This window comes from Struthio camelus, chromosome 14 (genome assembly GCF_040807025.1).
Source record: "Struthio camelus isolate bStrCam1 chromosome 14, bStrCam1.hap1, whole genome shotgun sequence".
Lineage (NCBI taxonomy): Eukaryota > Metazoa > Chordata > Aves > Struthioniformes > Struthionidae > Struthio > Struthio camelus.
In genome coordinates this window covers 18552541-18579728 of record NC_090955.1, presented here as the reverse complement: position 1 = coordinate 18579728, position 27188 = coordinate 18552541, and the positions used below count along the sequence as shown (strand labels likewise).

Here is a 27188-nt window from a genome sequence, read left to right as displayed (position 1 = left end):
AATGTCTTTGGTCACTCGCTGTGTAAAAGTGTTTACTGCCTGTGAGTAGTGTGTTTCCTGGGGGACCCAGGAGACAAAGAGTTTTGATTTTATTATTTTTCTTCTTGCTGTTGTTAGAGGAACAAGGATACTATGAGAACTTAATTGAAGGGGCTGGTAGGCGGAAAATTCAGAAAAAATCTTCCTCCGTCAAAATGCTAATTAATCAATGAAGTAAAAGCACTCCTACCACAATGAAGAATTTTAAATCACTGGATGAACTTGTTTCCTTCTCAATAGCGACATTTTCACTAGCGTAGCTCTCATCCTTTTCTGAGTTCCCCAGCCAAAACAGAGACATATATCAAGGCATTTGAAGTGTGCAAGTAAGCAAAGGAAGCCTTTAAAAATGTTTTCCACTTTCATATGAAGTAAAGATTAGAAGAGCAGCTGAACGGGATAGATGTATTGATATTTTCTGAAACTAATTATATATAGAGAGAGATGCATAAAATTATTAAAATTATATACCTATTTAGAAATAGTCTCTATTTCTACAAGTTATATAAACTCTTTGTCTGGTTTAAGCAAAATAGATACTCCTTAAATGCAGAGAATTTTGCAGGAAAAGGTGATTCCCTTCTATTAGATACTAGGAAAAAAGTGTATAAAATTTTGGGCCTGCAGTTTCTTCATCCCGTTCCTCCCTAAACCCACCTATATTTTGCCGAGCTTCCATTCTGCAGTGATGCTGTTTAGGAAGGACCAGTTGTGTGAATTGCAGGGGGCTGTATTTACCAGTCTGAGAGCCAGGTAGACAGTGCAAAGTAAGAGCGTGGATTTAGGTGCTATGTAAGAGCACCGGAATTCAGAGAGTTTCAGTCATTATAAGAGACAATTTTAAAAATCTTGACCGATGTGTTTTTAGCTGCAGGATTTACTTCACAACTATTTTGAATTGCTGACTTTGAGTGCGTTGTAACGGTGCGGATCGTACTTGCATTCCTCCCGTGCGTCACCAGCAGCTTGCAGCAGGAGCATCTCTCACGACTGTTCGTATCTCTCATGAGGTGGCAGGTGGCAGGCCCGACCCAGGGAGGAGGTTCATCCACGCGCTCCCCTGCACCCCCACTCGCTGCTGCTCCCTTGGCGTGTGGCTCGCTGCAGTAGTGGGGTTTTCTCAGTCCTACTCACATAAACAGCCTCGGGAGATGTTTCAAAAGGTATATAAAGCTTTAAATCTTCAAAGGTAATTCTGTATCCTGGAAAATGATACCAGGGCTATACTCTAGTGAACCAAACCGGTTCAGAGAGAAGAGCAGGGATGGCATTTACAGTATTCATGAGTTTTGTTTTATTTTAAAGAAAGAAAATCGAGGTATGTGTGGTGGGGGGAAGCTGCTAATTTATTTTATGTGTACTATTTGTTTATGAGCATGCTATTCTTGGAGGTGAGGTCGTTTAAACAATCTTATGTGGCTTTGTCTGCTAGCTTGAACGTGGGCCAAATTCTTCTCACTTTACTCATAATTATTCTTCATGTTATTTATTACCATAGCACCAAAGGCCTCTTTTTTTTTTTTTTTTTGCCTGGGCTCTTAGAAATGAGCACCTCGGCATGAAAGTGGCTTGTGATGCGAAGAGCGGAGATAGGCACGCGTGGGGGCCGGGCCGGGCCGCCCGTCCGGGCGCAGAGGGGTGTTTGCGGGGCCGCCGGCGGGATGGCAAACGGGAGAAGCGGGGAGCGGGAGCGAGCTCGAGAAACACCTGGTTTTTTGGTGCATTGGGACGGTTGAGCAGTATGCCGAAGTGGCAGGGCGGTAGGGTATGAAATAAACCTGACCCGAGCGGGCAGCTTGGCCCTCACGTCCCTGCCGCTTGCGGCCACGTCCCCGCGCGTCCCTGCCGCCGCGGATGGATGCAAACGCGCTCCCCGCCGCCGCAGGCGCGCATCTCCCGCCGGCCCCGCTGCCTGCCCCGGGTCCTGGCTCCGCTTTGCTTCCTTCGGATTTTTGGTCCCCCCGCCCCTGGAAATAGCATCGCCCTGAGACACACGTTTCCTCCGTCCACGAAACGCGGGGTCCCGCGGCGGTAAAACGCCGGGCCGCGTTTGTGGGCAGGGGCAGTGCGGGGCCGCCCCGGTCTCGCCCCCTCCCCGCGGGGGGCAGCGGCCCCGGCTCCGTGCTGGCACGTTGGCCCCTCTCATCCATAACGTTTTGCACGGGCAGTCCGTGAGTGCTGGGACTCTCTCGCACGTTCCCCTTGCACGCAGTGCTAAGTGATACGTGGAAGTCGCTCCTTATTTGTCTGCCGTCTTGCGTGACACTGGTTAAATGGGAATTAAACGAATCTCGTTGTACGGGGCAAAAACGTTCCTCAGAAGACTGTAAAAGTGAAGGGAAACGAGCTGCCTCGTGCTTTGTCCCCTTTCCCGATCAACTCCTTGAAGTCGTTTACAGAGACGTGGCCGAGGCGCGGGGGCAGCGGGCGCCGGGCCGGAGCGGCCCCGACGTGCGCCCTCGGGCCGCCCCCGCCCGGCTTGGCCGCTCTCGGCCCGCTCCGCCGGGCCGGGCCGCGGTCGGGGTCGGGTCGGGCCGGGCCGGGTCGGGGCGGCCCGAGGGCGCGGCGGGGCCCGGCCCGGGCGGGGCGGCGGCGCCGGGCGGCAGGTGCGGCCGGGCAGGAGCAGCCCGCGGCCGCCGGGCCGGGCCGGGCCGGGCCGAGCCGAGCCGAGCCGAGCCGGGCCGGGCCGAGCCGGGCCGGGCCGGGCCGGCGCGGCGCTCCGAAGGGGCCCCCGCTCGTTTAGTAGCTCCTTCCCGACGGCTCGCGGAAAGGCTAATTGGCTTTATATGGCTGGGGATCAAATGCGCTGCCGTAACCCCTCGCTTCCAGGTACTGGCCTGCGCCGGCCCCTTCCTTCCTCGGCTCGGCCCCTCCCGCGCCCTCCCCCCGGCGCTGACAGCCCGGCCGCCGCCGCCGTCGGCGGTATAATAGGCTGCTGCCCGCCGTCCCGGGGCGGAGAAAGCTCCCCGGTGACGCGCCTGGCGTGCATGAAGGGGTAACTTTTCGCGGCCGGGCTCAGTCCCCGAGGCGGTGTTGAGCCCCTCGGCTCTGCGGGAGGCGCGGGGGGCGCGCTGGGGGGGCCGCGCCGAGCCCGGCCCGGCGCCCAGCCCGCGGGGGCAGGGTAGGGAGGCGGCGGGGCGATGGGCAGAGCCGCCGCGGGGCGCCCCGCTGCCCGGCTGCCGGGCGCGCCGGCCGGGGGGCTGCGCTAGGGCCGCCCGGCGGCGCGGAGCCCCCGCGGCCGCGCTGCCCTCCTCGGCCCGGCTCGGGCCCGGCCACCCGGCGGCGGCCAGGATGCAGCACCCGCTGGAGCTGGGCGCCGCGCACTACTTCCCGGCCGAAGCCTTCCCCGACCACCGCTCGCACCGCTACCGGAGCTTCATGATCGAGGAGATCCTGACGGACCACCCGGACGCCAAGGGGGCCGCGCCGGCCGGGGAGCTCCTCAAGTTCGGCGTGCAGGCGCTGCTCTCGGCCCGGCCCTACCACAACCACCTCGGTACGTCCCGCCGCCGCCGCCGGGGGATGCGCGGGGGATGCGCGGGGGCCCGCCCGGGGGATGCCCGCTCCCCGGCTCCCCGGCGGCCGCCGTGCCCGGGCCGGCCGCGGGCCGGGGAGGCCGCAGAGCGAGGCCCCGGGGGCGGCCGCCGCCGCGGAAGGACGCGCAGCGCCGCGGGGAGCGGCTGCGGCTCGGGGCAGCGCGGCGGCGGCGCGGCGCGGCGCGGCTTTCCCACGCGGGCGCGCAGGAGGCAGCCGGCCCGGGAGCAGGCGCTGGAGCCGGGGTCGGGAAGACCCAGCGTTGCCTCGCGGAGTTGCTCGGCTCTAACTTGTTCACCTCATTTCCTCGAGCGCAGTGTCCCACTGACGCAACTCTCGTGGATTTCGCCATAAAAGCGCTGACAGCGGTTTGCTAGCAGGAAGCGTTTCGGGCAGGCGCTCCGCCGGGGCGTCGGAGAGCTCAGGCTTAAGCCGTTTTCGGTTCACTGGGCCTACAACTCAGAGAGCCGTTTTAGGGCTTCTGCCGCTTGCAGAAAACTCCCGTTGCATTTCATGCGAATATGTTTTGTTGGTAGGTTTTTGTGTTTTCGGATAGGGTATAAGTTACTGGACCCTACGCAGTCAGATGTATGACTGCAGTAAACAGTAGTATACTTCGCATATATAGATTTAGCCGGGGGCCGACATACAAATATACATCTTTAGATAAATTTATTTAAGGAGAGAGCGAGCACGCTATTTCTGGTCTGACAGAGCATCTAGAACAACTGCAATATATTTAAAACATAGTTATTTAAACGCAAGTATTTAAGGTGGGACTGTGAAAGCTTTCATTTCCAAAACCATTTAATCTGCAGAAACGTCGTTCTTTGTCCGTAGAAAAGATCGAAATAGAGAGATCCCAGTTTGTTATTTCTCATTTAAAAGAGAAATAAAAAGGGATCAAGTCGCATAGCGCGGCAGCAACATATATTAAAATATCCGGAAATTAATACGGAAAAAGTAATTTTAAAGACCGGCAGAAGTCCCTAGAAACGGGACCAAATGAGGCGATGTTTGTAGCCCTTCACGGCCCAGCTCCCGCCGAGGTCCTGCGAGGAGGAGCGGGCTCCTGTAAGGGAGCGCTACGTGCGTTTGCTTCAACAACGCAATTTCTGCTTAGGCCGAGGAGAAGGAACCCGCAGAGACGTCTTAAAACAATCTTTACAAAATGCGGCTGGCCGCCCCGTTTTCCTGGCGGGAAGAGGCAGGCGCGGGGGTAACCAGATCCCGTTTGAGCAGACATCGCCCTGGCAAGCGCTGCTGTGCCGTCGCCCCGCGGCCGGCCCGCAGCCGCCGTGCGCTGGGGGAAGTATCCTGCGTTTGCGAGCGAAGCCGGAGGCTGCGCCGGGCCGGGCCGGGCCCGCGGGGCAGCGCGGAGGGCTCGACGCGGTGCGCGCCCGCCTGCGCGGCCGGGCCGCGGCTCGGGAGCGGCTCCGTCAGCGTCAACAGCATCCTCGGCTGTAAGGGTGGCCCTGTTCGGGAACGGCACTCGGAGACGCTTCCTGCCTTATTCCCTGTCACGTTTTAAGGGAAAAAATCGTGGGGCCCCGCTTCACGGACGGGACCCGAAATGGTTGAAAAACGCAGCGGCGGGCTCGGGCCCCGGCCGCCTGCGCGGCAGCGCCCGGGCCTCCAGCCGCACGCGGAGCGTGAATCCAGTCTATCGGTGACTTCTTCCGCGGCCAAGAATCCCGGCATTTATTAGGTGACATCACAGGAGACCGTTTTTCAATTATTTTAAACGATTTCCACTTGAAAACCCCAAATCATTCCGTAATTATCAACCGCAGGCTTCAGGGTAAAAGGTGACCCTTGAAACGTGGCGCTGGCGCTTGGGCCCGCGGAGCTCCGCGCCGCGGCCGGCGGGGGCACCGGCACCGGGCCGCCCCGCCCCGACCCCCGCCGGGCTTCGCCCGCCGCTCCGTTGTCGCGAAAGGAGGGCGAAGGGCCCGGGGCTGCTCTCAGAGCCTAAATCGGGGGGAACCCCCCCCCCCTCCGGCCCGGCTTGCCTCGCCGCGGGGGCCCGAGCGCTGCCGCCCGCTCGCCCGCGGCCGCCCCTCACCGCGGCACCGGGCGCCGGCGGGCTCTGACGGCCCCTCTCTCCCGCAGCGGTGCTGAAGGCGGAGCCGGCGGCCGTGTTCAAGTTCCCGCTGGCGCCGCTGGGCTGCTCGGGGCTGGGCTCGGCGCTGCTGGCCGCCGGCTCGGCGCTGCCGGGCGGCGCGGCCGCCCCTCACCTCCCGCTGGAGCTGCACCTCCGCGGCAAGCTGGAGCCGGGCGCCGCCGAGCCGGGCGGCAAGGCCAAGAAGGGGCGCCGCAGCCGCACCGTCTTCACCGAGCTGCAGCTCATGGGGCTGGAGAAGCGCTTCGAGAAGCAGAAATACCTCTCCACGCCCGACAGGTAGGCGCGGGGCGCTGCCCGCCGCCGGGCTGGGGCGCGCGTGGGAGGGGGACGCGGGTGGGACCTGGCTGCAAAAGGCTCAGGGCCGCAGCCCGGAGCGGAGGGCTCGGCTCGGCTCGGCGGCGGGCGGGCGGCCGGGGGCCTCACCGCCTCTCTCTCGCCCGCAGAATAGACCTGGCCGAATCGCTGGGGCTCAGCCAGCTCCAGGTGAAAACCTGGTACCAGAACAGGCGGATGAAATGGAAGAAAATAGTAAGTGCGTGTGTCCGCCCCGAGCCGCGCCGGGCGGTCAGCCGCGTCTCCGCCGGGACGCTGGTCCCTCTCCTGCAGGCTCGCCACTTTTGCATGTTGTCCATGACTTTTTTTTTTCTTAAAAAAACAAAAAAAAAAAAAACAAAAAAACGCCCTAGGCCTGTAAATGCAGCAGCGATAGGCAGACAGCGCGGTGCCCTGCGGCGGCGCGGCCGGGGCCGCCCTGCTGCGCTGCAGCCCCGCAGGTGCGGAGGGGAGATCCGCACAGGTAGGTAGAGAGGAGTCGGCACAGCAGCAAAGCCGAGCCAGGTCCTGATGCAAGGCACCTGTGCGCTGCTTTCCTTGGCTGCCTCCCAGGCTCGGTGCTGAACTACGGGGAAGGGGAGAGAGAGAGGTTTCTCCGGCTGCAGGGCGCAAGGCGCGCCGGGCTCCCGGCTGCCCCGGGGAGGGCGGTTTTACCCGAGTTTGCCTCCTCTCTGCCCTCCTCCTGGCCCGCAGGTGTTGCAAGGGGGCGGCCTGGAGTCCCCCACCAAGCCCAAGGGCCGCCCCAAGAAGAACTCCATCCCCAGCAGCGAGCAGCTGTCGGAGCAGGAGCGAGCCCGGGACGCCGAGAAGCCGCCCGAGAGCCTCGGCTCGCCCTGTGAGGTGAGCCAGGAGGAGTGACCGGCCGCGGTACCGGCCCCGGCCCGGCCCGACGGCGCCGCCCAGGAGGGGCCGCCGCGGGGCCCCCGCCGGACTGGGCCGGGCCGGGCCGGGCCGGAGGGCCGCCCTGCCTCCCCCGCGGTGGCCGGTCCCGGTGGCCGGTCCCGCCTGCACTGCGACGCCCGGACGCCCCGGCGCGGGTCACTGCTGCTGCCGCGCGGGCAGGAGGCGTTGGCGCGGCCCGGGGGCAGCGGAGCCCCGGCCCAAGGGTTCGCGGATTCTCCTCGCCTTTGGTTTCCGCTGAATTTAACGTTTCGGTCGGCCCCGTCCTCCGCCCCCAGCCGCTCCTCTCCGCGCCGGCGGAGCGCTCCGCCACGGACGCCGGTGTTGTGCGACGGCCCGGACGGGCCACGAGGACACTGGATCCCACCTTTCACACCTGCTCGCTCTCGAAAACCCTGTGGTGCCCCTAGTTACTCGAAAACTGCATTTTATGATCAGTTTTATTAATGCGAAGATATTTACTTTATTTCAATAAAGTATTTTATGAACTATTACTCCGGGTAACGTAATGCTTTCTAACCTGCTTCTGTGGAAAAAAAATTAATCTATTAGGGATTCAAATGTAAGTTCACAGGCAGACCTACGGAAATACAATAAAGCACAGCCCCGTCCCAGACGCATTCCCGGGGTTATTTCTTCCATGTGTGACACAGCAGCCATCGCTGCTGAAGGCTTAGCCCGGCCCGTCTTAGCCAGGCTTTGCTTGGGCAAATGTGGAAAGGGGCAAGCTGCTACTTCCACGTTTTCGAAATACGTAATTCCTGACAAATTAATTAGCTTCGGCACTACATATCCTAAAATGTGCTTTTTTTAAAATCGCGGTTTTTAAACCTACGCGTGTCCGATACTCTATGAAAGTGAGCGGCTGGGTTCCTAAGGACAAGCAAATAATTTAAAATACGCGGCCTCCGGGAGCCCGGGACGCGGCCCGAGGGCGCAGGCCGAAGTCGCTGCGGGCGCCGAGGCCCGTTGGGGGCCGCGGCCCGGGGGGAGCCCGGCGGCCCGGGCCGGCCCCGGCGGCGAGCCAGGGTCACCGCCGCGGCCGGCGCTTCCCCGCGACTCTCTGCTGATTGTTGCGACGTAGCAAGAAATCATAGCCTTTTCTTCTCTCCCTTTCTCTCTTCTTATTTTTTGATTCCATGCTGTACTTTTTCCATTGAAATATCAAATTATAGAGCATCTGCAGAGACATGCAATTATCATCATCCTGCAAAAACCAGAAACACCGCAGGAAGCAGCGAGAGGCGGAGAGAAGGGAGGAGAAGGACCGGAGGGAGCCGGGCTATTTGCGGCAACGATGCTGGGGCCCAGCGCTGCCCCGCGCCCCTCCGCGGAGACGCCGGGGTCCCGATCCCCGCGGGCCGGGGGGCAGGAGGGCGCCCGGCTCGGGGGGGGGTGCTGCCGGGGGGGGGGGCGGGCCGGGGAGGGGAGGGGAGGGGGCCTGCGCTCAACAGCTGGTGCTAACTGGCCGGGCCTCCAATTAAAGGGAGTAATTAGCACCCCGTTAAAGGGTGCACCGCTGAAAGTTGGTGCTCCCCTGCCTCGCCGGGAGCTGTTGTCCGCCCGGCCCGGGTGAGGCAGGCAGAGCCCTGCGCCCCTCGGACAGCACCGGCCGCTTGCGACGGCCCGGCCCGGCCCGGCCCGTCGGTCCCGGCGCGGCGCGGCCCTCGCCAGAAACGGCCTCGCGCTGATGGGTAAACGCTCTCGCCGCTTGCTAACGGCCCGCAGGCACGGAGCTTAAAGCGAAAGGAGCCGTGCTGAGAACATCTATGCGCTTTAACTAAGCGTAACCTGGGGCTTGCCCCCGCGAGCCCGTCGCTGGGCCGGCTGGCCGCCGGTGAAGCCCCTGGCGGATGCTGACGGGAATCTGTATTGATGTCACTCAGTTTCTGGCAAGTCTGTTCCCATTTTGTTGTCTACTTGCGCACGATCCGCTCGTTTCGCGAAACTTAGGAGAATCCGGATTTGCAGTTGCAAGGCGCCTGGGTTCGGTGCGGCAACGACTTCCGCGGACGCGGTCGGGAAGGAGTACCCTGCGCTTCTCGCTCCGCCGCCTGTACGCGCTCGGCTCGCAACGGGAGGTTGCTTCCTGTTTATGAAGCTGTAGCTGTATCCCAGGTTAAATAAACTCCAAGGATGAGCGATGAAGTGTTTATAAGCGCAGGATATGGCCATTGCTGAGTAAACAGGAAGCAAATTCGTATTCTTACACTAAAATGACTAATATATATATTTAAACAAACAACAGTTAGACTGAAATATAATTTAACCTGCGGATAAGGCTTGAAGACGGCGGAGTCTTCACGGAGGGCGGCAGGGTGCGAGCTCTGCGCTTCTGCGGCCGCGGGTCCCGCGGCGCGGCCAGGCGCGGCCACCCTCTTCTGTGCATCACGGAGCTTCAGGGACGTTTCGACTTTGTCACCTCTTTCAGCTGAGAGTCGTTGTTCCTTGCTAGGTTATAAGCTAAGGACTAATCTCGGCGCACTTGAAAACTGCAGCCCTTTATAATTAAAACGCAGGTTCAGTGACCTACGTTAACAATAGAACGGCGAGCTGCGTCCATCACAGCTGTTAAACAGATTTTGGACATAGCTAGACCTCAGTTACTAGTATTGCGCTTGCGATCCGATGTTTATATTTTCTTTTCACCATGTGAGTACAGTGGTGGACAAGCGATTATTTTTCACGCACCACGAAGACGTTACAAGGACAGCTCTTCCTTCCAGCCAGAGGGGAAATCAGGAGCGTTTTATCCAGTCCGCCTCAGTGCTCCGCGGCGCACGCTCACGGCCCGCGAGCAGCTCCGCCGGGGCGGCGCCGCAGCGGCCGCGCTCCGCGGCGCGGCTGCCGGGGCAGGGCGCTGCCTGGCTCGCCGCAAAGCGCGTACCGGGGCCGCTGCGCTGCGTTTGCCCGCCGGGCTCCGGGCAGCGCCACCGCCGCTGCCTGGAGCCGGGCGGCCGGGGCGCTCCGCCTCTGCCGCTTTCCGCTCCCCCGCAGCACCCGGGGACGCGCGCAAGCCTCGAGGGAAGTTCCGCGGAGCCTTCCCGGGCTCAGGAGCAGGTGCCAGGGACGGCCTCTGCCTGCGCCAGGCTGATGGCCGCGGAGGCTTCAGGAGCGCTGCCCGCTCGGCTAGCCGAGGCCGACGAGAGCGCAGCCGGGGGGTGAGCCCGGCAGGTGAATCTCCGGGCTTTCCAGCAACGCTCCCGCCATCTGCCACTCCGGGTTTTCCTACAGTGGGGAATGACGAGGCCCAAGGTCACCGTCCATCAGCAGAGCTGGCAGGCTGGGCTCTGAGGTGGCGCCGAGCCAGCAGCACGCCCCGCTCGCCAGGCTGGGAGGGCAAACGAGCGGAGAGGTGCTCACGCTGCTTGTAAGCAAATAGCAAGGAGTATATTTGGATATGTAAACACGTTATGGACGGAAACACTGTTTACCTCTAGCAGCATACTGCTGCTCCTAGATCAACGGGTTCAACGCTTGGACCCGCTTGCCCGGAGAAGAGTTTTAGTACTAACAACCTCAATTACAAACTTTCGTTTCAAAAGGAGCTCTTTAAAGCACGGAGCAAAGGTGTGCTGAACTGACTTCTCTTCTGAGCGTTTCCAGTGTTGCTAATAAATACCAGATTCTTCTTAATCATATGAAAAGTGTACCAGAAGAAATTGATGATAATATACTTGACAAATTTTTTTTTTGTTGTAAAAAACTTATTTCGGTAGAAATTATTTTTCCTTTAGTTGGTTTATATACGTATTTTCTGTTAAAGTTTTATTTCCACAAGCCGCAGAACAGAGTCGGCTGAGCTGGTGCAATATTCCACTTCAGCAACACCAGCACACAGCCAGAGAGCAGAAGGGGTCCCAGCAGGCTTCGTCTCCTCTCTGACTGGCGCAACAAAGGCAAGTGACACCAGCTGTTAGTGAAATGCTCCTTCCGATCGTATTTTGAGAAGATTTGGTAAGCTGACAAACAGCGCTTTGGGACTCACCTTAATCAACATCCCTAACTTCTGCAGATAGGGGAGTGACCAAGAGGAAATTACAATGAGGCCAGCCCACATACAGGTTTTGCGCTAGTGTGTAATTTTATAGTGGAACATAACTGTTTCATTTTAATTACCTTTTACAGCTGTAATGACACCAGCGCAAACTAGAGCATGGATGTTGTTAGGCTGTAATGAGTGATAACCACACTCGTATCCCTTCAGCAGCCCGGCTGCGTCAGCCCAGACGGAGGGGCTGTCCAACAGGAGCCCTGGAAAAGCTGTGCATGGGTTTGTTCAGTGCTGTGGCTTCACCCGTCAGGCTTGTTCTGTCTGCTGGGAATGACCTTTCTGTAGCGCCACGAAGCGAAACTACCAGAAAAGCTGCCCCCTGCTCCGGGAGCTGTTTGCCATTGCCTTATAAAGGTATTCTGGTGTTAGTAAAGTATACGTTTAGCCAATATACCTGGTGTTTATTCTCTTGCCTGTATATAAACAGGCTACATTGGTATAACGCATTTGTTCTGGCATAAAAGCATCCGTGCTTGGGAACGCTACCATTTTAATTACACCAGTATAGGTAAAACAGCGTATGTTTTCTCTGTAAACGAAGTAGAAGGATGTAGATTAAAGGCTGGAAAAGCACCACCAAAAGTGGGTTCTTCCCATGTTAATGCTAATCAGGTCACAGTTAAACCGTAAATGTTATGATGGTTTTCTCACAAAAATCCACTTAGGTGAGCTTCCAGTTCCAACATCCTAAACTCACTTTTTACGAAGCATCTCGGGGAAATCGGAACAAGTTTCTGCTCTTTCGTCAGCGTCAATCTAAAAATAACTCCGCCGAGCCAGAGGACGCGAAGACTAGCGGCGTTGCTGCGGGTTGGTACCGAGGTACAAGCGCCGAAGGGGGGTCCCGGGGAAGCGGGCGGGCGCGGCGGCGGCGGGGCTGCCGCCTGCACGGGGACTCGCCAGCGCAGGGCGGGCGCTGCCCTGCCCCGGCCCGGCCCGGCCCGGCCGGCCGGCGGGGGCGCCGCGAGGTGCCGGCCTCCGACGAGGGGCCGGCGCACGTGGCGGGCTTCGTGCCGGCGCGCCCGGGCCGCGGGAGGGCGGCTGCCCGCGGCGGGGCTCCGGCGACGGCTGAGGAGGGAGGTTGGTTCGTCCTCGGGTTGTGTCCCGGGGACGGCGCCGGCCTCGGCCAGTCCCAACAGTTGCGGCTCTCGGCGGGGGGGTGGTGGGGCCCGAGACTTGACCGGGTTTTACCCCGAGGAGAGCGGCCGGGGCTTCGGGGAGCCGTTGGGGCGGGCGGGCGGGCGGGCGCGGGGCTTCGGGGAGCCGCTGGGGCGGGCGGGCGCGGGGCTTGGGGGAGCCGTTGAGGCGGGCGCGCGGGCGCGGCGCGGGGCTTCGGGGAGCCGTTGGGGCGGGCGCGCGGGCGCGGCGCGGGGCTTCGGGGAGCCGTTGGGGCGGGCGCGCGGGCGCGGCGCGGGGCTTCGGGGAGCCGTTGGGGCGGGCGCGCGGGCGCGGCGCGGGGCTTCGGGGAGCCGTTGGGGCGGGCGCGCGGGCGCGGCGCGGGGCTTCGGGGAGCCGTTGGGGCGGGCGCGCGGGCGCGGCGCGGGGCTTCGGGGAGCCGTTGGGGCGGGCGCGCGGGCGCGGCGCGGGGCTTCGGGGAGCCGTTGGGGCGGGCGCGCGGGCGCGGCGCGGGGCTTCGGGGAGCCGTTGGGGCGGGCGCGCGGGCGCGGCGCGGGGCTTCGGGGAGCCGTTGGGGCGGGCGCGGCGCGGGGCTTCGGGGAGCCGTTGAGGTGGGTACGCGGGGCTTCGGGGAGCCGTTGAGGTGGGCGCGCGGGCGCGGCGCGGGGCTTCGGGGAGCCGTTGAGGTGGGCGCGCGGGCGCGGCGCGAGGCTTCGGGGAGCCGCTGGGGCGGGCGCGGCGCGGGGCTTCGGGGAGCCGCTGGGGCGGGAGCGGCGCGGGGCTTCGGGGAGCCGTTGAGGTGGGTGCGCGGGGCTTCGGGGAGCCGTTGAGGTGGGTGCGCGGGCGCGGCGCGAGGCTTCGGGGAGCCGTTGGGGCGGGCGCGGCGGGGCCGGGTGTCGCTGAGGCGATGCGGGCCCTCGTTGCTGTGAGGTGCTGCGGAGCCGGGCTGCAGCTGGGGTACGAGCGCCGGGCGGGTTGGGCCGAGCGGCTGGCGGGCGCGGCTCCCAGCCGCGGGGCCGGGCGGAGCGAGGCGCCGCGGGCCTGTGCGGGGCTGCCCGCCCGCACCGGAGCGGACATCCCCGGGCTCCAGCGAGGCGGAAGTTGCCATAAACGGGAAGGGACTACAGCGCTTTTCAGAAGAGCGTGTAAAACACTGCTGGATTGTAAAAGCCAGTAGCGATGATTTCCAAGTGAATTACATGTTCTTGGAAGAGTGGTTTTTGTTAAAAATACAGCTCCTAGCACGACTCGTGCAGGCGCTGCTGAAGCTTTAATACAGCTAGGCGTTCTTGGACTTCTGGGAGAAAAACGTTAACATCTATCTGGAATTTCGTTTCTCACGATTTTGGGTAAAAATATAACATACAGACTAGTAATATCTATTAGAGCGAGTTCAGTCAAATTCTCTAAAAATGATTAACCAGAATATGAAGTACTATTGTTAAAGTTTGTCTTAACCCCAGATGTTGGATTGAGATCATTACAAATGTGGTTGTTTCAGCTGATGTTTATGATAGATAAAATCTAAACACTGAATGCTGTATGCCATAAAATTTGGACCAGTAATATGTAAATGAAATGCAGTGCAAGTTTGCGTTAAATGCGCTATCGCGGGTCTTGATGCTATCATCTCTACTTGGCTGAACTTTTCCACGTAGTCTATAGGAAATTTGCCAGAATCAAAGCTCCAGGGCATGGATGGTTACCTTTAATGAAATGAATGATGGCTGGTGCACCAGTAAGCTGCGTTTTTTGTAGGATATTTAAAAATACGTGCAGCTTAGCTCCTAACTGTGCAACTCTGTGTTGATGGAAAAAGACAAAGTCACAGCCTTGTATGGTTTCATCAGTTTACAAACATAGTCCATTAAAACATGATTACGTATAAAATGGATTCTTTTTGTGCAAGATCCTAAAATCCATTGTTTATATTGTACCTATATTAACAAACCACAAAATAAGCTTGTAGCATTTCTAAAACATTTTTTTAGTATGGGAATGTGGAAACTTCAAGAATGAAATGGCATATAAGTTGAACGAATAAAAAGATTTATTTCTGTCTAATGCTTGAGTATTAGTTGGCATGGGAAGACTTAATTTTTTTCATTTTTTTTCCAGATATTTAAAGAGTGTTAGGCTGTGTAAATTCATTTTCTGAATAGATGTTGAAATCAGTGAAGCACATTTAAAGAGAGGGTAATGTTCAAGGAAAAAACCCTTGAGTCAGTGTTACAGATTGCTTGCTGAGTTCAGGTACAGATATGCTTATGAATAAAAAGAATATAATGCTTTAATAAAAAAAATACTCAGCCATGACTTGCAGTGAAAAGTTATGGCTGCTCTGCAAAAAAAAAAAAAAAAAGTTTATATGAGAACTATTTCCAGTTTTATAACTGTTTTGTAATTGATAGCTTGAGAACCTGCATGTGCAGTATCCTAGGCTTCACCAGCATTCCTTGAGGATAGAGAGAATCAAGAGTAAACATAGCTGAGAAACAGGCAGATGTGTAGTAGTTATTCATACATGAAAGTATTTGTGCATCCCAAGAACTCTTATTTCTGCAGATACAATATTCAATAAATAGGAGAAGGAACCCTCAAACCCTCTTGTAGGTAATCTCTTATATAGATTATGGCATAACTGTTTTCCAGCTCCCAAACCATTGCACACTCTGCTTAGTATGAATACTGTGTTAGGGAACTGTGCTGGGTTCAAATCTAGATATGGCACTAGATACAGGCAGAATGTAAATCTGACTTGGGCTGGCAAGGAAGTTGCACTCAAAATGCAATGTTTTCACACAGGGAGCCAAGTGAGAACCTTGCTGTTTGGCTTGAACTAGCAGGCTAACTTTTTTCTTCTCTGCTACTTGGCCGCTAGATCTTAGAGCAGTTCCATCCAATCAGCTGTTGATGAGTGTACTTTGTGAGGTATTTACTAAAGATTAAACATAAGCATTTAAGATTTTAACCTAAACCCCAAATAATTTAAAATCATATTATGTCTTATTTGTATAATTTGCTGAAGTGTGGAAGTGAATAACGTCTTGTGTTAATTAAAATAGCATTTAGGAAGGAATTATTTGCATATCTCATCTTTTCCTCCTTCCTGTGAATTCATTATGTGAGAATTAGGTTGCTGAATACTTCGATTTCTTAAACAAATATTCTCATAGGGACAGCTCTGCCATTGCAAAGTCCTGGGTTTTATGCCAGTCTGTAAAGTTGTTCAGTCTCCTGGTGTAATCTCATTTTAGCTCTGTGGTGCTTATTACTGCCGTGGATAAGGTTAAAAGGACAGTACAAGATTTTTGAATTCCACAGTGTGCTGTGAAATTACCACATTAATAAGTGTGGAAATAGTTCATATTCAAATTTTGTGCCATTAATCATGTAAGTCACAGAGTACTGCTTGTTTCCTGATTGGATGATATTTCTCCCCAGATAAGTGTTAGTGTATGGACTCTGCATTTTGTAATTGAATATACCATGTTAAGCTTTGTAGTTACTTGAAACTAAAATTCGTTATTCACTAGTATTTGTACGAGTAAAGTACAAGTGCTCAAATATTTGCAGAAAGCAAATGTGAAGCAGCTGTAAATGTGGGTGAATTTGCTTCTGAATTTTAATGAATATTTGCAGATTTTTGGCTGAGCTGCAATGTATGTCTGTATAGGATAGAAGGCTTGTAAATTCCAGTGCTTTACACTTACCAGTGTGTAAATTGCAGCTAAGCCCAGTGGATTTAAGTTTTATATCCTTAGTTTAAATGGAAAAGTACAGACCCGTTTGCAAAACACAAACAAAACCCTTCAAAAATGCATAGAACATCAGAAGCTTTAGATAAATACATAAATTAGTGGTCTGTAGCCTTCACTGGCTTGTGGGTAACAACTGCACAGTGTGTAGTTTAACTCCTTTGTTTCCGGTAAGCACAAGCAATACCTAAAGATTGATCAAGAAAAGTATTGTCCATTATGCACAGTTTAATGATAAATTCCCTAAGTCAAGATCTCTCCCTGTGTTTCCAGAGAATTAGTTCTCTGGATGGAAGTTAAACAATTTTTAACAGTTTTTACAAAGCTTTGTCTTAGCCAAATGTCATATTTTCAAGGTGAAAACGGGCTATCTGGGAGGATTAGGAATTGAAGTGGGAAAGCAGGAACATACCAAGCTTAACAGGCAGCATGTGCCTTCCTTGCAAAATTGGTTAGATCATGTTGGGTTTGTGTAGATCGCTTAGTTGTAGTGTTACTAAACTAGGGGTGGGTACAGTGTTGTATCACGGTAATAGTGCTGAATTTCAAGAGGAAAACCCACCATTTATTTGTCCCGCTTTTGCCAAAGGAGTAAGAAGAGTTCAGAGTGGATGGAGAGACGTGTTTCTAAGTGGTGCGTGAAAGTTGGTAGGACTCTGAAGAGGTAGGTATGAGGAGCAGAGCTCCAGAAAGAATATTGGGTTTCAAAGGGATATAGTTTGCTAAGACTTGGAAGGCCCAGTAACACAAGTCCTTTTGGGACTGCTTGAGGATGTGCTCCAGATAAGGAGTGTGTGGCATTGATTAGCCACCTGTCAGCTTTTTTGAAACAGGCGATTTTCCTGTAGTTGTGCTTCTCTGTTATCCCTAATGAAACGGGAAATATGTGGATGACAAAAGTTTCACAGGTTTTCTTGAGGATCTTGTGTTTCTTTTCCAAGTGCTTAAAGTTGAAGAAAGAGTTGCTACTATATTCCTACTCTGGATTTCCAGAACTGTCTTGTGCTTTCACCATTTTTACAGTACATACGTAGCTTAAGGAATCCAGAAGGTGATGGGCTCACTGCATGTGCATTTTAAAAGTTGTTTTATGTGCTCCCACTGAGCTTCTGAGTGTCCAGAAATTCTGGACAAATGGCCAAAAACGCTGTACGTGAAGTGTAAGAGTGATAGTCTGCCGCCAGAGCAGTAGCATTGGCAAGTGTGTTTGTGGCATTCACGCGGTCAGAAAGTCATACCAACTGTCTGCTCTGCAGACTGACAAATTCCTTTTCTCAAAAGGGGTGATGTTTTCTGTTTTCCAGACCTCTAAACACATAAAAGCATTTGCTTATTTCCTTGCTGTGGCATGATTTTGCAAGCAGGGTTTTATATATACCTAGTTTTTAAACTGGTGTGCTTTCCTTTTACCTCTTGATCTTTATTCTTCCACGTTGTATGATATATTTTTTAAGTTTTGAAGCTACTTTTAAGTTACTATTTCAGAAGATACCTTATTTTTCAGAATGAAAAGCAGATTGTCCTGAAGGTAAAGAAGAGATCTTTGTGCTTTGCTGTGAGCCTCTTGTAGCCTCGAGTGTGTAAAACCACGTCACTGATTGGATCTTGTTTAACAGAGATGCAGAGAAAATGCCACACACAGAAATGCTGCCCAGAGACATATCAAAAAAAAAAAAAGAAAAACTTTTAAAGCGGAAGTATTGACTGACCTCTCATTACTAAAGCAATCCTAGTGTAATATAAGGATATATTTATACTATTCTTATACTATTTTAGTATTTAGAGAACCCAGTCACAGACCATTATTCACTCTTCTGGGTATGGCAATGTCAGATGGGTACTGTCATCTTGTTGTGTGCTCTTCCTTATATTACAATCTCAATCTCCTGCTCTCGTTTTTATTTTTTATTTTTTTTTAAATTAATGAAAAGATTTATAAAAGCAACAGACATGCTGGCAGAACTTTTTGTAACCATGTTGTGACGTGGTCAGGGTCAGAAAAAAAGAAGTTGGGTGGCTGGGACTGGAAAAAAGAATTTGGGGAGAAAAGGTTTTCAATTCTGTGCAGGTCCCCCAAGTGTCCTCTGTTAGGTGGGGTGAGCTCCAGCAGAGATGTTGTTCTTATCTGCATTTGGAATAGTTATGTTTGGACTGGATAAGAAAATACCAACTTTATAGCCAGAGAGCTCATAATTGGAGGTACCCAAAATTGGGCCAAAGACTTTGGCACGTATTTGTGTTTTCTGTGCTTTTAAAATGGAAAAAAAAACCAACCCTGTTTTCTTAGGCTTGGATATATGCACTCTACAAAATTTCTCTTCTTTGACTTTACGTTTACATATCTCACATTTTCCAGGTGCATTTTCCCTGATGATATTTTTATTTCGTGCGTTCACGGTAAATGTGTCCTTGAGTGTTCCACAAATTCTATCCCGTATGCATTCTGTTACACTGTGTTCAATGCAGATGGAAGCTTCAGAGCAAAATGTAATTTGCAGTGTCAAAGATTTTATAGAGTTGCTGTACCTGGGAGACCCATCTGAGGGAGGCAATTTCTCTTCCCAGGAAAGAACTGTAGGTTTAATTCTGGATCTTTACATGCGCTGGTTTTATAAAGAAACTTAGGTAGCGTGTAGAGGGTCAGAAATAATGGTTGTTCTAAAATGACATAAACGTAGGTTCAGTGCTGCTCAGTTTTACTCAGAAGTATTTTTTCCCCACATTGTCCAAGTTCTTAAATTTGTTCTGGTAGAATCTTATTTGTTTTACTCGGTTGCTTCTAGTTTTTGTTGGGAACTATACCCGTAGAAGTTGACATTTGACAGAGAAGAATTAGAAGGTGAGTAATGAGATAACTTCAGGGAATTTACACTCCAGGTTATACTCTCCCTCCACCACTTCAGTATGTGAAGATGTCAATGTGTGCTGAAGCAACCAACTGTTGCCCCCTCCCATTCCTTGCCCCCTACATCAAGAACAGTATTTATCTGTGCTGAAGGGTGACAGTGAGAAAGCTGAATTTCCTAAGAACATGAGGACTGCTGTACTGATTCAGTTTTAACCCAGTGCCTGCCTTTGGTGGCAGTCAGTAGTAGATGCCTAGAGAAAGGTATAAAAGGTAAGGAAGTAGTGATGCTCCTCCGGCTTGCAGTCCCACTTTGCGGCTCAAGGATTTCCTGGGGCAAAATTGGATTTGAATGTTAGCCTTTAGTAGATATTTCTTTCACCTATTTGTTTTTTGAGCCAAAAAGGCTTTGATGAATGCCATATTCTCTGACTGTGAGTTCTGTTATCTGTGCAATATTGAAGAATTACTTCCTTTTGTTTGCTTTTTAACGTGTCATAATTTCATTTGATACACTTAGGTCTTATGTCCTAAGAAAGATAACAGCCTCTTTTCTTCTTCTCCATGCAACTCTTTGTTTTATGGAACTCTGACATCTTTTCCCTCTGCCTTTCCCTGCCTTCCCTGCACCTCAGTCATACCAGTTAGGTAATACTGAGTTTCTTCACTGTCTTTGGTCTATGATGTGGTAGTCTTCATTTTGAATTGAAGGGCATCAATGACTATGTAAGAGCACGGACTGCTTCTTAAGGTAATAAACTTTGCTAGCGTGAACGTTCTATCCCATGTGTATGTGTATTAATATATGTGTGTATATATATATATATAATTATTTTCAGAGTTCTGGCTGTAAGTTTATGTGTCTTTGTGGTATCTTAAATCTCCTGTGTCAACGTCTTTGGAGTGAAACTCAGTCCTTGTGTCAGAATCATCTATGTTCATGTAATCTGTAATCAGGTTGCCCTCTATTGGTTGGCTTTGATTTAGAAAGTGTTCTTAAGCTTGCTGATTACTAGAGTAGTTTTTACTTTAGCTCCTGTGGAAGAGGGCTAAATTAAAATTTTGTTCATGTGCTGGTTGGGTGCTGTATCTGCGCTTTATGGAGGAAATGGTGGAAGCTCTTCCCACGTTACGGTGGCAAACTTGTTTGTTTATAAAGTTGATTTTGCTTTCCGTTAATGACAGTACATTGTAAGACTTAGAATTCTTTGATGTCAAGATCAGTTACTGAAAAGCTTGTATTGACTTTTTTTTTTAAATTGGACTGAAAGCAACCAGAATGAGAACTTCTCCCAGTGTATCTGATGTTTCTTTCCCTGTTGATTCCCCATGAATTCACACAGATGGTCTGTAAAGTCAGATGGTATCAAAAAGCGAAAAGGGAGAGAATAAGGAAAAAAGAAAATATTAATGTTTCTTGCATAGGCAAATTTGGCAAGACCCCCCTCCAAATGCTGGAAAATTGCTTTTATTTTAAACCTGATTAAAATGACCAGTTAAAATACTGGTGAAGGAGATGGGAAGGAAGGTTTTGACAAAATATAATATTTTTTTTTTGTTGACTGCTTAGTCCTTAGGAACTTTGAGAATCTAGCAGTATCTTGTGTTCTCCACAAGTATATACCCAGTGCGTCCAGGAAATACGTCCATGGTTGATTCTTCTCAGAAGAAGTCGTCTTCTCTGGGGATCAGAGTTTAAGAAGATTATGTTAGAGCCAGAAATAGAATTCTCATCTGCTGAAGGATGAGCTAGAACTCTCAAGTCATAGTGACTTGCGTGCAAGTTCATTCAAATCTTTACACCTGTATAGACTATGAGTATGATTAATACTTACTCCCTTTCTATTATGAAGTATTTGAGATGTGTGGTTGGAAAAAAAGGTCATAGGTGTAAGTTACTGTTATTAATAGCAATGAGTTTAAGATGGCACAGTTAAGTCAGAAGGATTTCCTGGGTCTTTCCTGGGAGGCACTGTGGATTAGATACTGAGTATAGAACCAAGTGACCTGTCTGTTCGGTTGATACTTATATATTCTTTAATATGATGATTTGGTTAGAGGTGTTACTTGCTGGTTTGTGCCAGGAGTGCGTATGTAGGTAACTTAGTAATGCAGAGACAGTGACACTTAAGAATTTTAACACACAGGGCTTATGCAATAAACAGTTTTCCCGTCCCTTTGGAATTCTCCTTTAACTGGTCACCCATGAACTTCATTGTGCCCAAAAGTCTGAAAATGAAAAAAATCCATCAACCTACGTAAAAGAAAAATAATAAAATTCTGAAATAATTGTAGCAAAACCTTAACTAAAAAACATTTAGGTTTACAAAATGAAGAAGATACAGTCTCCTATTCCGTTTGTTTATTAAATCTGAGTATTTACAGGTAATAAAAACAAATAACCCATAAAGACGTATGGCCTCTAACTTTGTATCAGGTAGCATCCTAGCGTCCTTGAAGTTATTTTCATTTGTGTCATGGAGTTCACGGAGGCTAAGATTTTACCTACCAAATCTTAGCACAAAAATCTTAGCCCTGATCCAAAATAAATATCGTTTAATTTCAAAGTATGAAGACAAACAAAATTATTTGGAACAAGAAGTAAAAAAATAATATATAAGGACAGTTTTACCTTTCCTTGTTTGTACAGTATTATACACACTTTTCCTATTAGTTCCCCCCCAGTTCTCCGTGGGGGGAGAACTAATATGCACTCATGCACATACAATGTTATTCCTGAAACAGCAGGAGTAATGTAATAACAGCCCTTGAGTACACTGAAAACTAATTTAATTATTAAATTCTCTCTAGCAGTATTTATCAGAAGAGTTCAAATCAAGGTAAAAGTAGTGCAGTTGCCCCAGCATTCTAAGAGGCAAAGTAGGGGTGCAATATGTGCATGTTGATTTGTATTTGATAAGAATGTTTTTATGTATCTTTATATGGAGTGTGAGATTTTCAGAATTATACTTATGTATCTTTGCATATTTATACGTTATCTGACATGTCTTATTCTCTTGGTAAAACTTTATTTGCCAGATATGAAGCTGTTTGGAGACTATTTCTGTAAGAGTTGAGGCACTGTCTGTTTGAGTAAGCATGCCTCCTGTCCTTGGTAAACCACACTACCTCAGCAGATATTTGGAAAAGTCGGAGCTTCATATTAGAAAGAGGAAAGACATCTGTTTTCCTATTACCCTTCATATGTCTCTTTGTGTTTATTAGTGCCTAGCACATACGTGGCCAAAAATTGAAACTGAAGCTTATTAATGCAGAGGCTAAATCCAAAATAGTTCCTGTGTTGCATCTGAAGATTTCACGTTGGGGTTACCTCCAGGTGGGAGTACAACTACTTTTTGCTCGTGTATTAATGAACTGCACAGTAGCTTAGGGCATAGCCTGAAGTGGGCACCATGTATACTGAAACTGCAGGGGGAATTTTTGACAGTGAAAGCTGACCTGGAGGCTGAAATTTATGACAGGGCCAAGTAATCGCAATATAGAAAGTGGTGGAAGAGTGGGCTGTTTCTGCAATCCGTTCTCAGTCTACACGTGAAAACCTTACCTAAAGAGAGGTATGTGTTTCATAGAGCATGAGCTGGCATCAAACTCGGCGGTAGTTTTGCACAGGGAGGCCAGGTTTTGGGACACTGACCTGCGAGACTTCAGCTGCAATGAAGCAACGACAAATCCTGTACTTAGGAGCCATGTTGTGGCACTGAGGTTGTGTTTCAGTCCTGTAGGTTGCCTTGTATTGCTGTAGTGATTGCTGAAGAACTCTTCCCAGCTGGGTGGTAGGTGGAAATACTCCTAATATCCCGTGTTCCTGGGGGCAGACACAAAGACCAAAAAGTTTAATGGAAACTTTGATGATCTGAAGTACTGAGAGCCTTCGTTTGTTTGTGGTTTTCTGTGCTTGTATAGAAAAATAATGCTGTTGCCTCAAGCCGGTTAGCATAACCAAAACCATGGACCTGAATGTTGTTTGGAGGATGAAAGAAGTGGAAGGAAGGAGTGAAGATAGCAGCGTGGGGCCTGCCTTTTTGTCTGTCTGTCTTTAATGGTTTGCATAAATTTTTAATCCCCTGTGAACTTCACATTCAAATTCAAATTTTGCAGTGCAAGGACACCCAAAGGGGTGTTGGATATTAGCATATTTAAAAGGGAGGGGGGGAATAGAAAAAATCACTCCTAAAGAATTTAAAGTGGGAATCTGGTTTGTGTTGTTTCTTCGTCCTGTAAGCTTAAAGTACTCAGATCCACCTGAAGGATCAAAAGTATCCTCCTGCCCTTAAAGAGATGACTCGGAAATACTTGAAATGTGTTTCATTTTATGGTAAGTTTAATGTTTCTAATCTCAGTGCAATTTACAATTATAATAAATATCACAAAAAATTAATGTGGCCACTTCAAATACAAAGGAACGACAAAGTGTAATCTGAGAAAATTTTATCAACATGCAATTTCCTTAACAAAAACATCAATGTATCATTTCAGCATGCTGAGAAATATTTATCTTTTGGGACAGCAAAATCATTTGCAGAACATTTTAACTGCTAAATAAATATTTTACTGGCAACTTCTGAGGCATCATAAATGCTGTCAATATAAACAAAGCAATGTGGAAACCAGCTTCAGTCTCAGTTCAGATGACTTTTGGCTAGTTCATGGCAACACGGGACTCTGGGATGCATTTGGCTGAGTCTCAACATTTGGAAATAACTGATTTCTTCCTGCTATTATAAGCAAGTTTGCTTAGTTTATTTAAAAGGTCTGGCAATGAAATCCACAGCAAACTTCTAGTACTAGTGATGCAACTAGTCAGCGTTTAAATGAAGTCTGTTTTTTAATAGTTAATTTTTTTTTTAATCGAATCCAGGGCTTATGAAAAATACTGGATTTGCAGCTTTGGAGGCAGGGATTGTCTGCTTGGCTATGGAACAAGGACATCATGGCTGTGCTAGTTTGAACTTCCCCACAGGCCCCTGCCCTTGTGCTTCACCTCTGGCCTGTAACTATGTGATTTTTCAGTGTCCCTTTTATCCATAGTCTCTTCTCTAACCCTCCAGCTGAAATGGCACTTGTAAGGATAGTTTTATAAAGTGGGCATCTGTCCACTTGAAATAGAGGAGAGATTTATTTCACAGAAGGAGTAGAATAGCATTGGAAGGTCTCTTCCTTACCAGGACTGTCACTGCAGTATTATTATTCCTAAAGACTATCAGTCACTCTTCTTAACTGTCAAACTGAGATTGTGCTTTCTTTATTGTAGTGTTATTACTTAGCACTTGCCATCTTTAAAGTGGTAATTGTTATCTGACTAAGCTAGAGAATAATTGCCTATCTGCCAATAGAACTGTTAATTTTGATGTGTGCGCTATTTGTGCCTAATACTGAATATCATCATACCTTTCCTTCATTCAGTATTGATTGAAAAGTGTTTCAAATATTTGAAGGACTATACACATGGAAATGTCTGTAACGTGTCATTCTTCTAACGGTGTAATTTCTTAAGGGATTTCTGTTGACAGTCAGTAGCTTCAGTGTGTTATCAGTTTCTTGTCTGTTTGTTGGAGTTTTCCCCTGCTCATTCAGTGTTTCTGTTAAGCCAGTAACTTTTCAGTTGGTAATAGTTGGATTCATTTTATCTATTTGCAAAGGATTTTCTTTCCATCTGTGGCACCTTGCAGAAGATTAATTTAAAAATTAAGTTTGATTTTAAACAATTTATTAAAGTGTTTTAGAGAATGTGAGTAAGTAAGTGTTATTTATGCAGTTTGATACAGCAAAGTTATCCTCAAGCCACCTAGGGACAATGAATTTATTGCTGTGATTTGACTTCCAGCAATACTTGAAGAGTTTTGTTGTCCTAAAGATTCTTAACACATTCATCTTCCCAGTAGTGCTTTACGTAGAGGTCTACAGGACAGGTGCTGATAATCTGTCGTAATGGTTAATGGTCTTTTCAGGTGCAACATTGCAATGAATGATAACAGAAGTGTGTGCCGAATTGGACGGTTGCAGGCTATTCTTCCCCTTTTTTCTGGGCTTGTTGAGATAAAGTGGCTTAGTTTTCAGGTAAAAACTTCGAAACTCTGTTCAAAAACTCTGTGTTGTGAAACTGTTCTGGAGGACTTAATGCTTTTGCAATTCTGAGCCTCGTTTCAGGAGGAGCAACCTTAAGGGTGGGAAAAATAATTCTTAATTTTTTTCTAATAACCGTGTTTCTCTTGTTCTTAACAGAAACGGTAGTTTATATGGTTAACAGGAATTTCTTCTTTGAAATGCTTATAACTATTTAAAATTATTGCTAGAAGATGCTCTGTTCATAGTGCTCTTACAGAACTCTTAAGAATCATACTGCATAGTAGTACAGAACAGAAGTTACTATTTTGTGCAAATGAGGATTCTCATTTTCATTATTTGGATAATGTGGAGGTGCTGCATGGGTCTTTATTTCTACTTTGGGGGCCATCTTTTAGAATATGGGCAGGAATAGTAATAAAAAGAATGTAATTATCAAGCACAAGTATGTCTTTCCACAGGGAAGTTTGCCCTTTGTCATACATCAACAGCAAGGTAGCGTTCTATAAAATGTAAAACAAATTGGTGAAAAATCAGAGAGTAGATGGTGTAGGAATTTGAATTTGAAGAGGTGCTTCAAGACCACCAGTGTAGCTCTTGCCTGGATTATTAATGACTGACTGAAAATAATTCCCACATGATGGGTATTGGTTACTTAATGCAAAATGAAAAGTTTTCTGCATAAGTTTCTGTATGGGGCATAACCTCTAGAGTTTTGGTTGCAGTGGTGCCCTGTGTGGGAGGAGGTCATGAACTGCCCTGTGCTGGTCACAGCCAGGTGCAGCTGGCTCTGAATTGGATGAAAACAACTCGCTGCATGCAAAACCTGAACTTGCACAACTCAGAGGAGCATGTGGCACTGCTGCGCAGGCATATTTAAGAGAGTCCAGTACCTGCTAGGGGCATGAGACACAGGAGGGCACATGTGAGGACACACAAAAGGAAAGAAGTGTTTGGAGAAAAAGAAACGGTGGAGGCACGTGGAAGGGGATGATGTTGGTGACATGACTGGAGGCGTGCTCTTGGAAGGACTGCTGGGACTGCAGCCTGCGGAGGGCCCATACTGGAGCAGAGACTCCTCTGAAGGGACTGTGGCCCGTTCAGGAACCCATTTTGGAGGAGGGATGGCCTTGAAGGGCCTGCAGCCTGAGCAGGGACGCCCCCAATGGGACTGCAGCCTGTTCAGGAACCCATGGTGGAAAGGGGCACCTGCAAAGGTACTGCAGCCTGTGGGGCAGGTCATGCTGGAGCAGGAGAAAAGAGTAAGAAATAAGGAGCTGCAGACAGAAACTGTTATGCACAAGATCTCAACCTCCTGTGCCACCTGTTACCTCACTGAAAGGACTGGAAGGAACTGAGTGTAACGTGTGGCAAAAACAAGGAAAGTAGAGACTAGGAAGAAGCGGGGAGAGGTGTTGGGTGAACTTGAGCCTGGGGAACGGGGAGGAAAGGTCTTTCCTTGAGTGGTTGTTTAACTTTTTTATGTTGTCTTTGTTTCTCAGTACCCTAATCAGTAGTCAAAGGTTTGTTAATGAGTAATTAAGTGAAATTCCCCTAGTGGAAACTGTTTTGCCTGTGACAGTGCCCTAATTCATACATCTAATAAAACTCAATGTGGGTCTAGCTGGAAACTTTCAGCAGCTTCCTCAGAAAAGATGAGGGTAGGAGCTGCGCCATCACCTGTGGCTGGGAATTGGAGCCTTAGTTAAGGCTCGTTGGCTGGTATGAAGAAATTTGTACCGTTGCTGCCTGTGTATCATGAATAAATAGATGACTTTAGTCCTTATAACTGTAGCAGCTTTTCAAGAAAGTCATGTAAAAGGAAGTGGTTAATGAAATCTGCATCCATATAGTTTGAAGGAAGTAAAGATAATAGATGTGAAGGAACATATGCTCGGAAACTTGTTCTGCATAGGCTCCCTACAAGATGATGTAATAGCATTACAGCGTGAGTATGTCTCCTCTACAGTTTGTCGCATTCTGGTAGACTTGAGAGTTGCATTTTGTATATGGATTACTCCTCCATCCAAGGATATGAAACTTCCCTAGATTATCTGTCTGTCTGCTCCGTACTACATTGCAGAATTCATTGCTTAATCTAGCTTTTTTAATAAGCTGTAGCCTTTCCTACTAAGGAAGGGGTAAGCGAAGAGGATTAATAAACTCCTCTTGCCCTTCAAGGATTAGTGAGGACCTCAGCTCCCAAAAAGACGAGGATTTTGTGCTGACTAGCTGCCAAATGTAAAATGAAACACCTGTGTGGGAGAGATGGGAGCTACCTGGGTGCCACTGCTGAGCCACCTGCAACCCACCTGCTAATTGCTTTATTTGAGATGAGTTAAGGAAATACGAAACCATCCAGAGTGAGCTGAGGTCCAAGCGGTAGGGAGGTGAAAACCA

General features: G+C 49.9%; 1 protein-coding gene across 1 annotated transcript; it reads left to right on the top strand.

Annotated features, from left to right (window-relative positions):
• The first annotated feature begins 3238 nt into the window (after nucleotides 1–3238).
• On the top strand, nucleotides 3239–7425 carry BARX1 (BARX homeobox 1). Its single transcript, XM_068907058.1, has 5 exons — nucleotides 3239–3535; nucleotides 5686–5974; nucleotides 6142–6226; nucleotides 6725–6871; nucleotides 7210–7425. Exons 1-5 carry the CDS (start codon nucleotides 3331–3333, stop codon nucleotides 7339–7341), a joined length of 858 nt encoding a protein of 285 aa, XP_068763159.1. The 5' UTR covers nucleotides 3239–3330; the 3' UTR covers nucleotides 7342–7425.
• Nucleotides 7426–27188: the final 19763 nt, after the last annotated feature.